Here is a 14,424-nt window from a genome sequence, read left to right as displayed (position 1 = left end):
TGTGAATTTCAGGAGATGGTTCGCTCATTCCACGAAAAAAATAACTGCAAATATTAGACATATCATTTCTTTCTGCTCGAAAAATACACTGATCAACAATTGCTAGGGATCACTTATGAACTTCTCTTCATTTGTATTATTTTCAAGTTATCTCGTGAATATCTGTACATTATATGTCCTCTAAGGAAAAAGTAAGATGTTTTGAGTTGATTATATCAAAGTCTTCCTCACTTCATCGGCTCTTGTTCACAAAATCGATTATTATCTGTAGGCTGTTACAGGTGGAGTGAAAAGCAATGTGGTATTTGTTATTAAATCTGTTTTTTTCTCTCGTTCAAACACATAAGGTGACAATAATTGAAGAAATGAGAACAATATCAGCTTATCAGTCATGCCGAGAAGACGTTTGGCTCCTGTGCAACTGGACCAAATCATACGGTGGATACAGGAAGGTTTGTCCCAGCGAGAAGTGTCCCGGCGGTTGAATGTTTCGCAAAGTGTCGTTAGTCGGGCTTGGAATAGGTTCATCCAAAACGACTCAGCAGCTTATGTTCATGGGAGAGGTCGGCAGCGCAGTACAACAGCTGCCCAAGATCGTCTTTTGATCCTCAATGCTAGGAGAAATCCCACTTACCCGGCGTCGCGGCTCAATAGATCACTGAGAGTTGCAACAGGAGTTCTAATTTCGAACCAGTCTGTAAGACGACGACTACATGTTCATGGTTTGAGAGCACGTAGGAGGGTACAACATCCCCGTTTGAATAGGGAACACCGGGTTCATCGACGGCAATGGGCTGAGGAGCACCGCAATTGGACACTTGAAGATTGGAGCCGATGTTTATTTACGGATGAGTCTAGATTTCGTTTGGTCAACTCCGATGGACGTATTCTTGCTTGGAGGGAAAGAGGTCGAAGGTATGCAGAATAGTTTATGGTACCCACAACAGCTTTTGTCGGAGGTTCTATATGTGTATGGGGAGGCATTGTTTGAACCAACGCACAGAGTTGGTTGTTCTGCAGAACACCACCATGACCAGCCAGAGATATCACGATATGATTATTGAACCCATAATTGTTCCGTTTGCGGCTGCCGTGGGCGAGAATTTCATTTTAATTGACGATAATGCCCGTCCACACCGTAGTCGTCTGGTTAATGAAGCGCTAGAAACTCATGCTATTGATAGGATGGACTGGCCAGCTCGCTCTCCAGACATGAATTGCATCGAACATGTCTGGTCTGAGATGTCTAGACAATTGTCAACCTTAGAACAACCGATCAATAACCTGGAGGACCTTTCTAACGCTTTACGGGATATTTGGACGAATTTGCCCCAAAATTTTATAAATCGTTTGATCGAAAGTATGCCTCGTAGGGTAGAATGCTTGAGACGAGCTCGTGGGGGACCAACTAGGTACTAGCTTAACCGAAACTTCAGCCTTCCTGTGGTTTCATCATAAAATTTTTATGTTATTCAAACACAGAATTTTGAGTATTCCTAATAAAGTCTTTTTTTCTCTTCAACTTTCCATTTTTTCATTCTTTTCTCAAGTGAACCATATTATCAACTGAAAATACTCTGATATCTGACTAAATTTATAATATTGGAGCGAATATTTCAGAAATAAATTTAGAACAAGTAAGTGATCCCTATCAATTGTTGAGTAGTGTATTTGCAATCACAAGATTATTCTATAAAAGCAAATTTTCAAATGAAAAAAGCATTCACCCCCTTCGGGTTTAAACCAGATTCGATAGATGCGGATAGCATAACCAGAACTATAGAAAATTCAAGGAGAATATCGAAAATCAAAAAACCTAATATTTCAGTGACAACAGATCCGACCGAAATAAAACATTCTCTGATTCCGTGGCGAATCCGTTCATTCTGCCATACCTTGTAGAGTAAAATCGTGCGGGAATATCTCAGTTTAACACAGATATCATGGTTTGTCTAAAATTTAGCTGGACCTTGAAAAAAATGTTTTTGAGGGAGAATTAAAACTTCCCACATGGATATTCCTCACTATCATGTCATTTTATTCGATAACGTGGATGCCAAAAACGTTTGCAGTTCAGTTATAATTCCATCATTTCAGAAATCATAGGTTGTAAACTGGAATTAAAACTTGAAACTTCAATATGTTTTAGATCACTCCTCGATCTCTAAAAAACGTTTTTTTGAGGGGACTGTGACCAATATTTTAGGCGCTATAACGATTATTGTGTAGAGATTCAATTTTTACGGTTTTTATCCAGATTTCGAGTTCAAATTTTCATAAACTGTGAGGTCTACGAACAATCGGTAAGCGGTGTTGAACTGAGTGATCCCCAAATGGCCAAAGTTCGATCTAAAATTTTCAGATCGAAAAATTTGCCTCAAATTTTCCATACCTAGACATTGAAAAAATGTTTCTCTCTCCTTGAAGCAATAAACAGACTTTAAACCTCAATATGTTCAGATCACAGCTCGATCTATAAAAAACGTTTTTATTTGAGGCGGCTGTGACCAATATTTCAGGCGATAAAGCGATCATTGTGTACTTATTCAATTTTACGGTTTTTAATAAATAAAACGGCTGATATTTGGAAATGAATGATGAAAAGAAGAAGAAGTACAATTTCCAAGTGCGTAATAATATCATACGATATTAATTATCTATCTGGTTAATGTATCAGCAAAATGATGATCCCTAATAAGGGTGAAATCGTTATATCGCTATTCTCCCTCGATGACATGCATTCTCCTTGGGTTACTTTCGATTATGATTCCTACGTAATAGCGTGGAAGTCTTATGTTTGACAATGGTTATATTGATGGCATTTTGTTGATACATTTACCAGATAGATAATTAATATCGTATGATATCATTACACACTTGGAAATTGTACTTCTTTTTCTTTTTCTTTTTAGGGTTTTTATCCAAATTTCGAGTTCAATTTTTCATGAACTGTGAGGTTTGCCGTATTTCGCTCTTGCTCCAAAATTTCACTATTTTTGTAGTCAATAGTAATTTTTTTTAGTAATGGCGTACTTTTCACTTGTCGAATATAAAAATATGACAGCTTCAGAAGTGACAGCTGTTTAGATATCGGTTGATTCAAAATATAACCTCTTATCGGAAAATCCTTCACTGACTCCAAAAGCGCAATTTGCACCTGAATGAACTACCGCTCGAAAGCTCCCTATACTCCACGTCAATGATTTCCTCAATTTTAAAATTTACCTCTACGAAAACTGGCGGTATATGGGAAGATAAGCTATCCAATATTCGACGTCATAATATTTTATCTCCGTTATAACGAAATATCTCGAATAGTGAAATATTTAAAACCCCAATGCGCAGAGTCGAATCTTTCGTGTCGAAGTAGACAGGAAACCTGAATTAGAACTCAATCTACACAACTGCAATCGGGAAGCGTACGCCTTCACCCTGTTACCCCTCGTTCAGGGTGCCAAATCCACCCTGGGCGGCCTAGTCGGATATGAGCTTCCGTTATGAACAATTTGCAACGAAATTGAATGAACGCGTCATGCCAAACCATTTCGAGATTTCAGAAATTTAATTTCCACCCTGCCGAACCAGTACACTGTTATTTTTTGCGTCTACTTTCGACGCTGCTCACGCGGATTTTGTCTACTTGCCGTCATTTTTGTTTACAGATGTTGTTTTAGCTGCATGAGAAGTTTCTATGGTTTGACAGTTGAGAATGTCAAAATGTGTTGACATTTATGGTGGGTTTATGCACCATACGCTCTATTAGTGTGACGTCATACACCGCCAGTCAGTGTTCGGACTCCAAACAAATAAATTGTCATTCAAATTAGTACGGTGTCGTTGAAGGAATTGGCTTGTTTTCATAAATAACAATATTTGAGGAACGATTTCAGTATTAATTGATAGACAGAAGGAACGAGGTTAATCCAGTAAGTTTGAATCCTGTATCATTCCCCAGATTTTGTAAAAAGCCGTGTTTATTAGTTGAACTTCAAGTTCGAACTTACTGGCATTAATCTCGTGCCTTCTGTCTATCAATTAGTAGTGAAATCATTCCTTAAATAATCTTATTCATCAAAAAAAGCCAATTTCTCCAACGACAACGTACTAATTTGAATGACAATTTGTTTGTTTGGATTCCGAACACTGATAGGAGAACCAAAAATGGCGGTGTGTGACGTCATCACTAAAAGAGCGTATTCCTAAGAACTAAGAACTAAACCTAAGAATTCAGTGGCGTTTATGGACTTTCTTGTTAGTTCTTAGTTAAGGCATGCGCACGTGCTCGAACTACTTTCTATTTGTTCTATACTTTGATGTTTGACATTGATATTGATTGTGAAAAAATTAAATTCAATTTTTTCAGATACACCTAATACTTTTCATCGATAAACACGAATAACGGAACATTAAATGATAGAAACTGGTACTCGTTAATATTGAAATTCTATGCGGCACACGCGCACTTCTATATTTATCTGAGCCCTTAGTTCTTAGTTGAAAGTTGGCCTGCTAGTGTTAGTTCTTAGTTCTTAGGAAACGTGCATAAACGCCCTCATTGATTTGTGAGCGTTCAATTCTTAGTTCTTAGGTTTAGTCTTAGTTCTTATAGGACTGGTGCATATAACCACCATTATATTGAGTAAGGTTTGGCCATTGATTAACAAACATAGAGGAAGTATACGCAATTTTTACATGTCCTTAACATGGTTAGATTACGTTGTCGGATTGTGATATATTTTCAAATCCACAATTTTACTATATCATTATGAATGTATATTATATTGAATGAAATATATTTATTTGAGTGAATCCCAATTAAATATGCAAATTTGAATATTTGGAATCCGATATTTTTCCTAATTGTCGAATTTATAATAAGCAGAATATTTATTATTTTCTGTATCTACCTGCTGAAATCCAAGTTTTGGCAACTTTTGCTCTCCTAGTGACATCGTTTCACGTCGTTTGGCTCGCTGGAAGTTTGTTTTCTGAATTTCTGATGTTTTTTTTTTTCAATTTTGAGTTAATATAAAACGTTGTTTCACTATGGGAAATAAGAAGTGCGTTCTTTGTGGAGAAACTCGCGAATTGAGTAAAATAACGTATCACTGATATACTTTCATTTCCGCGTACCTTATGTCAATTTTGATAGTTTGATAGTGATTATTATATTGTTATGAGATGGTTTGAAAGATGAAATCCTTGAAAAACAGCCCAATTTGAAGAAAAAATGGTGCTGTTTCATCAAGGCAATGCGCCGTGTCACAAATCAATGAAAACAATGGCAAAATTGCATGAATTGCTTCTGAATCCACCGTATTCGCCAGATCTGGCTCCCAGCTGCTTTTTCCTGTTTTCAGACCTCAAAAGAATGCTCGCTGGAAAGAAATTTAACGCCAATGAAGAAGTAATCGCCGAAACTGAGGCCTATTTTGAAGCGAAAGACAAATCGTACTACAAAAATCGTATCGAAAAGTTGGAAGATCGCTTTAATCGCTGTACCGCCCTCGAAGGCAAATATGTTGAATAATAAAATCGAATTTTGCCTTAAAAATTTGTTTTACTATGGTAGACCGGGGACTTCTCAATTGACTATATCACACTCTTAAAAGATCCAATCACGAGCTCTAGTCAAGTTCAGATAATCGATGATCCAATTTTACAAATCGGCCTGTCAAATTGGGCATTTTCAGATTTATATATAACAGTTCAACGTCAACTATAAATAATTCTGTACAAATAGTTTAATAACATTCCACTCGTAATTGGAAGTCTCTGCTGTTTTCTACATGGTTGCGCTATTGAGCGAATAGTTTCCATGTACAAATATTTCAAATTTAAAAGCGCTCTGCAGTCTGTTGAAATACTCCACATTTAAACAGCAACTACATCGAATTGAATCCAATGATTCAATTAGTTGGTCTTGATACCCAAATAATTAATGAAAAATTCGAGAAAACCACAGGCTTGGTATCAGGGGCTTTGAAGCACTCGTACATTCATGACATAGCATTTCAAAAATTGCTTTGATACAAGCGAAAACAATGAATTTTTCTGTAAATCCGTTGTTTTTGTTTCTGTTGGTTCGAAAATATATTGATGACAAACAAATACATCGCTATGGACGGATATCAAATGCAAAAAATCTGATATTAAACCAAGGACAGTCCTGATTATTCAAATTGGAAAAATTAGACATAATCTGTTAAACGATCAACACACATGAATGTCGGTAAAGATTTCATGACAGTTGAAGATATCATTACAGACGTGTACTGAAAATGAACCGACTACCTAACAGGTAAGTATCTACATATTTATTATCGATGAAAATATTAGAACTAAATCACTATAGCACATTAACATCAATAAGTACCTCTATAATATTTAAGAATTTGAAAACTGGGGAAGGCAGTCCAATGAAATCAGAAGCTTTTGATTGCTCGTTTTTTCATGCCAAAATTGCGCCGTTGGTGACTACATTAACTTCATATAGGTATAACTACGAAACCATGTGACAGATTAAGCTCATTAACAAACTTAACTGAGATATTCGGAACTTTATGCTACCCTAAAAACTTCAAGGTCCTAGCTCATTATGTTAAGGTGTTACTGAGGACTCAGTGGCCGAACGGAAATGAAACTCGAATTGTTCGTTAGTACGTTTAAGACCATTCTCGATCTAAAATCCAAAAATTACAGACTTTTGACTGGTTTAGTTGTTCTTCAAGAACAAAAACCAGAATCATTCATTAACAACTTTTTTAGGTTACACTGTTCCTCACCAGTTCTCACTGATGAAGGTCTGCATCATCATTTTGAGCCCAGAACGAGAAGACGCAAAAATCTGAAAGAAAAAATAGAGAAGTACAAATAATTCAGTTGATTTTCAGAATTGACATTGAAATTTTTCAGTGAATTTCTCGTCAATTTCATTGCTACCCTTTACTGTAAAGCTCTAGTAGTCCTTGGTGTAGCTTTACCAATTACAGACGCTATAACGCTAAATATCAATATCTACATTTTCAGAGTGAGTAATTTTTTGTTGCCTTATTGTCAATGATTTCCAAAAAAAAAAACAATTCATTATTGAATTGTTTCAGCCGTTACTAATTGTAGTTAAGTTGATCATGATTTGAACAAGTTTTATAATTTCTATGTTTTAACCTACAAAAATATAGTTCGATTAATTTGGAATTATATTCAGTTTCAAACACATTTCGAATTTATCATCAGCCAGTGTCTGCTGATAAAGATCAATATTGAAATTGTTGTGTTTAACATGTGAACGCCAAATTCATAATTAATCAGAGTTGATTACCTACATACCTACTCTAGGTAAAATGAAATCTATTTAGTATGGTGTTTCTAGCCAAGATAAAAACCATCTCTTTATATCACTTAAGATTTTGATTTGATTATCGCAACTAATCGAATATTACAGGAATATAATAGCGTACTTCGATTGGATCTAATAATCAAAATGTTTGAAATTCTGCTAATCTGATATTTCGAACTAAATAAACATGTTTCCAAGCATTTGTAAAATGAATTTCTCCGATCTGAGAATTTGATTTTGATACAATATTAAATTCAAATCAAAAACCCAAAAATTTCGAAATTTAAATCATAAATTTGATTAATACGATACTTCTCAATAAATAATGTTCTTTAGTTATCAACAATTCCAAAAATTCTAGTTTTAGAATCTGATCCATAAATTTCAAAAACTAAAATGCTAAGACGATACAAAATAGAAATATTTTTACTGTGAATTCCTTTATAAAATATGGCATTTTCTTGTTATTCATTATTATATTATGTTACATAAGTTTGATATAACCTATAGGTATGTAAATAGAATAAACGTTTTTCTATCGAAATTCTAGATCTACCACATCTATCTTTACTCTGGAAGTATTATATTCTTATGCTACATGTGCTTAGTACAGCTCAAAGAAAAATCAGTCAGACTGAGTTTACACGAAATGCAGAGTGAGTTAAATTTATCGAAAATATATAGAAAATACGTTATTGATCAAAACATTTATAGGTTCAGTTCCATTGTCATTTGAATCGGCAGAATCAGAGAACATCAACCAGCCAGTGAGATATGGAAGTTTTTATCTCAGAATGGGGGTAACAGGTGACAATCCAAGTTTATTTGAAATTTAAATTTCACCCCGGACATTTTGTAGGATTTGGAATGGGATCAGTTATATATTCAGGATTTCAGTTCGCACAATATTTCGAGTATTCTACAGAAAACGATTGTGGACATCCTGTGAAAGCTATAAAACCTGGTCTCCGCATCATTTTCGTCCTAATGCAAATTTTTTTCGTTTTATCCACGAATAATGTAAGTAAAAATCATAAAATAGCAAAGAGAGATACTTTTGCTTATCATTGTCATTCTGTGATTACAAACAGAAAAGAATCATTCAGGTGCCTATATTTTTACATTGTATAGGGTGTCCCAAACCGATGCTTACTGAAAGCATCTTGAGAACTACAAGACGGGAAATAATTTACAACTCAGAAATAAATTACCAAATTCAAACGATCAAAAATAGAGGTAAACGATTACGTCAGTACAATGACATTTGATTGAACAGGTTTATTTGAAAATCAATCATGCTGACGGCAACTACCTCGTCTATCATCAATAATTATTATCTGCTTGTGGCAGTGACATCATATTATAGCAATTAGACTTGTAATGATTTGAAATCAAATGACGAAATTCTCAGCAACTAAAGCTTCAATTCATTGATGGTTTTTTCTTCATTTTCAGTTCATCCATGTACAGAAGAGTAAAATGATTGCAAGATTTGGTCTGATGCACATGATAGGCACAAACTTATGCGAGTGGTTTCAGGTCGTTGTCAAAGAAACACAACATGATATATACAAGACTGCGCAAAAATTTTTAGCAAATAATCCTGCCAATTATTCTCCTCATTCGATAGTTTTAGAGACGAAAAGATTTTACGATAAAAAGGAGCAATGTATGATAACAAACATCATTGGACCAATTTTGTTCAAAACTGAGCCTTATCTAGCACCTTGCATAATAGAGTTCAGTGTTTTATGCGCTGTCATCTTAGGACTCATGTGGAAGAAGAATCTCACTCATGGAAGGGAAAGTAAGAGATAAATAATTCATCTACTATAATCAAACCAACTGTAAGGTGTAGTAAAAAGAAATCCATGAAAAACAGCAAGCTTTAATAATCATCGTTATTTTTCAATAACTTGTTGCCATTTTGAACATAATATCACTATGCCTCTGTTATAGAAGGTCCAATTATTGACAGTACAGTGTACAGTGCATCCCATTTTGGGTGAGACTGCCAGGTTTCTCGCTTGTTATTTAAGATAGAGCCTTGCGGTTTTCACGTTCCTGTCCTACTTTTTCGTGAAACTCAAGTTGGTCTAATCAGATTTTGCATATCTGTTTCCGTTCAAGAGATACAGGGCGATTTTGGAAATTGATACTTTTCGGACCCCTCCTTTATCTCCGAAGTTATTAGAAATAATGCTGAGGTAAAAACTACGTCTGAATCAGAATTCTGCGTAGAATCCAGTGGCGTACTCAATTTTTTTTTTCGGGGTATGGTTTTGAAGATTCAACACAAACCTATATTTTTTTTAATGGAACTCCCTATATATCATTACTTCGTTGAATTTATTATTTTTTTCCCTTCAAAATGATGTATGATACTATATAGGTAAAATGGTCAGAAATGTTAAAAAACACTAAAACATCAAATAATGATGATTTTTTGTTAATGAGCAATGGATTTCCCATATGAAAAAAAAGTTCAATTGGATAATTTTAATTTGTGATTTTTATAAATAGTAGAGTAAGCAAACAAAGATAATACAGTCATCACTAACATGAAAAACGAAACGTAGGTACCTACCTAATAGCAACAAATAAATAATACAAAAATTCATAAACATTGCATGATATCTTACAGCTTAAACTATTCAAATTACTGACTATTTTTCTCTAATACATTACTGACAAAACTTTTCAATACGCCTGAGTGTATTTAATATTATAAAAGGGCGGTTTTGTAAATCTTGGAAAACTGCCTCTCTTGATGTACGAAGTTCTTCGAGACTGTTATGTCTTTTACTGTAGGATATTACATATATGTATTAGGGAAAATGGACAGCAATTTGAACAGTTTAATCTGTAAGATATTATGCAATGTTTATGAATTTTTTTATTATTCATTTATTACTATTAGGTAGGTACCTACGTTTTGTTTGTCGTATTAGTGATGAGTGTATTATTTTTGTTTGCTTACTCTACTATAAATAAATATCACAAATGAAAATTATCCAATTGATCCTTTTTTCATATGGAAAATCCATTGCTCATTAACAAAAAATCATCATTATTTGATGTTTTAGTGTTTTTTTAACATTTCTGACCATCCTACCTATATAGTATCATATATTATTTTGAAGGGAAAAAAATAACGAATTCAACGAAGTAATGTTATATAGGGTGTTCCATTGAAAAAAATATAGGTTTGTGTTGAATCTTCAAAACTATACCCCGAAAAAAAAAATTGAGTACGCCACTGGATTCTACGCAAACTTCTGATTCAGATGTAGTTTTTACCTCAGCATTATTTCTAATAACTTCGGAGATAAAGGAGGGGTCCGAAAAGTATCAATTTCCAAAATCACCCTGTATCTCTTGAACGGAAACAGTTATGCAAAATCTGATTAGACCAACTTGAGTTTCACGAAAAAGTAGGACAGGAACGTGAAAACCGCAAGGCTCTATCTTAAATAACAAGCGAGAAACCTGGCAGTCTCACCCAAAATGGGATGCACTGTACAATTCCGAGTTAACTCAGTTAACAGTTGTGCCGTAGAGGGGAAGCTCATAGTAGATAATTCCCTGCCAATCCCACTAAACACACAGCAAAATCTTCCTGGCCGTGAATCCTAGCTTGGCCACCGTTTTCGCCGGCTCACAGCGTTTCGACCACGACCGTTTTCGCTTGACGTTGTCGTAAGGGATCCTCTATTCATCACTAGTCTCAACCACTTCAAAAATGGGTCGATTTTGTTGCGATTCGTAGGTGTAAATTCGGTCTATGTGGTTTTTTTGCGTTAACTCGTGTGGTACCCATACATCGAGCTTCTTCTTGAGACCAGCTTCACGCAAATAGTTCCAAACGGTTTTTTGGTCGATCTTCATCTCTTGGGCAATCGAAACAGTGCATACATGACGGTCGGACTCGGCAATATCCGTGATTTTATCGACATTTTCGACAATTGGCCTTCCAGTTCATGGTGCATCTTTGACATCGAATTTACCGGAGCGGAATCGACGAAACCAAAATTGCGCATAATTGGCTTTTGCAGTATGGGGACCATAAACAATATTTACATTTTCAGTCGCCTGGCTTGATTTTTGCCTTCATCGAAGAAAAACTGTAAAATATAGCGTATTTTCTTTGCTAGTGTCCATCTCTGACGCGCGCAAACTAAACAGAGTGAGTCAAATAATCACCAAACTTTCAGCAAAGTTTTTGTAGTATCAAATCTCATCTTTCTAACGTCATCTAGTGGAGCCATATTGGACTCATACAACGCGAGTGCGAGATACATATTGGAGCAATCTATTGGAAAAATAGTGGATTTTTTTTTTACTACACCTAATATTTAATGAGAAGATAATTCGGAAATTGAAGTATTTGAGCCAAATATAGTAAAATATTGAGATGTCCTTATAAATTGCAAATATTCAGCTATTGCACCATCGTCAATTTTTTAAAGAACCCCGAAAAATCCTAAATTCGCAGGAACTTCACAAAAAGATAGTATAGCAACGGTATTCTGATCTTAATGCCAGATTCCTCTCCATTTTCCCAACAGCCTCCCAAAGTACACCTTCTGATGTGTTTATGCGATTGCAATTCATGTTCGAAGCCTTTCCTCTGACTGCCCACACATTTCTCTATTCAAAACCTACATTCTATCATCACCAATATTTGTCGATAGCTTCTTGAGATTCTCTTTTGTAAGAATATTACGCCATGACCCATTTTTCTATTTTATTTTCAAGTAACCTCATGACAAATGTTTTCAGGAAAAAATTAATTGAAAAGATATTTTTTTCTTCAATGAAGAGGGCGAAGTATGGTGATAGTAGAATGTAGAATTTGATTTTTGATTGGAGAAAAAGGTGGGCAGCGTAAGAGACTTGATCAGCATACCGAATGATATCTTTCAATTTATTCTTCGACAAAGATGTAGAATTGCATCCTTTTGTTGGCAAATAAATTAAATAAATAATAATAATTAGGTATTTATATATATTTTAATTGAAACAATAATATGAAATTGTTTGAAGAATATAATCCAAAGTTCCACAAAGTGTTGGCCGAAAATTTCGATACCAGAACAAAGAGCAGATTCTCTGTAGATTTTTCGAAAGCACACAAAGGTCTTTTCAGTGGAATCCTTGTGATAATAATCACAATAATGAGCCTCATTGTTTACTCTGAATTAGAAACTCACGAAAAATATTGGCAAATAGGCATCTTACTGGTAAGTTTTAGAAATACCCTTAGAATTATTAAATGAGATTTTCTTGATTAAATCCGAGTTCAAAATTTCTATATTGTCTTTTCAGGTTAATAGTCTAGAATTCCTGTTGTTTTGGGCTGGTACTTTGGCATCTGTTCTTTGTATAATTTCAATAAGAGACATTGGTTACTATAAAATGAGCAGACAACTTGAGTTGGAGCACTTGCTGTTGATTCTTTCCCAGTCTGGTATTTTCATCTATAATCTATTTCAAATTTTGGGAACAACTCATATGGTTGTACGAGGTGGAGTAGCTTTCAATAAAATTATAAGGTGGGTATTCTATTTCTTTATAATTTCAACTGTTCTTTGATATTCCCACTGTTTTTTACCTTCCCTCTCCCTTCACTTTTGTGCAGTGTTTCTTTCAGAGTATTTTGACCAAGGCGATTAATTTTTGAAGGTTTGTTCACTGAACAGGTGGTCTCGTCAAACCGAATGAAAATTTGCATTTGAATGTAAATTATTTAATATGAATAACCTAATTTGTACATGAATCAAATCTCAAGTATTTCAATTGTTATAAGAAATTATCATTTTTCTAGGATTCTTACGTCTATCTCTTGCGTAATAGAGAGCTGTTCCCAAACAACTCTTGTGCTGATAGCTTGGAGAAGAAGATGCGTTTCCAAATCCCACATAAGAAAAAAACCTGGAAAACAGCTAGTGACGTTCCTGTTACTCAGTAATTTTGCAAGTTGGGTTATTTGCCGTTTCAACCATAACAAATCCACATCACACCCGATACAGATGGATTTTTATGGGCTTTTAGCATGGAATATAATTACCCATGTGTCCATACCTCTGATGCTCACATATAGGTTTCAATCGACAGTCTGTTTTTATGAGATCTGGACTCACGTATATAAAACTACACCTATTGGTTCATCTTGCCGAGATTTTTCTGTAGAAAATGACAACTGAAAAATCGATAAGAAATATCACATTTGATCCATGGAAACTAAAAAATGCTGGTGAAGATAATTTGTTCATCCATACATCCTGTTTCAATTGTTCGTTTATGAATAATCATGTAAATAAAATTCGAATAATAAAGATATATAATAAACAATTAAGTAACAGCAGAACAATTACAAAAGGAGATCCAAATAAGCAGAGCCGGCGCGAGCAATTTTGGCGCCCGAAGCAAAGAATTTTTTCGTGCTCCTGCTGAAAAAATATCAATAAACACCATTTCGCCATTTTTATTTCTCTAGCGATTTTGATAATCGTTTCCACTGGGTTCTTTTTTTTTCGGACATTTTTACCTACAATAAATTCCTGGATTTCTTCGACGCCGATGAACAATGCGTAAGTGATATATCTAATTCTCACATTCACAATCGATCACATAGGATTGATGAAAGAATACTATCACACCACAAGATACAAAGGGCGGTAAGGCATGAAAAGCTTCGAAAACTAAATGGGATTAAAAACATATGTTACACTGAAAACATTTAGTATTAGTAACATAGATGAAGTTCCAAAAAAGGAAGAAGGAGAACTTTATTGTGATAACACACTGTTTCTATTTCCAACATCTGAAGATGAAGTGAGAGGAATGATAAGAGAATTAAAAAATGGTGGATCTCCGGGAAATGACGGTATTAGAACTGAATTCATAAAAAATATCCAAGATGAAATAATAGAACCTATAATGTTGCTCGCAAATCTATGTTTTGAGACGGCTGAATTTCCGAACATTTTCAAGGTGGGTGTAATCAAACCATTGTTCAAGTCGGGAGATAGGACCATTTTATCCAATTATAGACCAATATGTTTAACATCTAATTTGTCTAA

General features: G+C 34.7%; 1 protein-coding gene across 1 annotated transcript; it reads left to right on the top strand.

The window, feature by feature from the left end:
• The first annotated feature begins 6,182 nt into the window (after positions 1–6,182).
• LOC123684069 (proton channel OtopLc-like) lies at positions 6,183–13,703 on the top strand. Its single transcript, XM_045623177.1, has 10 exons — positions 6,183–6,301; positions 6,769–6,867; positions 6,916–7,030; positions 7,890–7,995; positions 8,054–8,146; positions 8,199–8,359; positions 8,795–9,146; positions 12,386–12,582; positions 12,668–12,894; positions 13,167–13,703. Exons 1-10 carry the CDS (start codon positions 6,282–6,284, stop codon positions 13,543–13,545), a joined length of 1,749 nt encoding a protein of 582 aa, XP_045479133.1. The 5' UTR covers positions 6,183–6,281; the 3' UTR covers positions 13,546–13,703.
• Positions 13,704–14,424: the final 721 nt, after the last annotated feature.

This window comes from Harmonia axyridis, chromosome 7 (assembly GCF_914767665.1).
Source record: "Harmonia axyridis chromosome 7, icHarAxyr1.1, whole genome shotgun sequence".
Lineage (NCBI taxonomy): Eukaryota > Metazoa > Arthropoda > Insecta > Coleoptera > Coccinellidae > Harmonia > Harmonia axyridis.
This window is presented reverse-complemented; position numbering and strand designations above follow the sequence as displayed.

Excerpts from the sequence above, each read along its gene's own strand:
- LOC123684069 (XM_045623177.1), top strand. The coding sequence starts at position 6,282 with ATGAACCGACTACCTAACAG. Across the intron at positions 7,996-8,053 it reads GAGTTTACACGAAATGCAGA|GTTCAGTTCCATTGTCATTT; the intron begins GTGAGTTAAATT and ends AAACATTTATAG. Across the intron at positions 9,147-12,385 it reads TCTCACTCATGGAAGGGAAA|AATATAATCCAAAGTTCCAC; the intron begins GTAAGAGATAAA and ends AATTGTTTGAAG.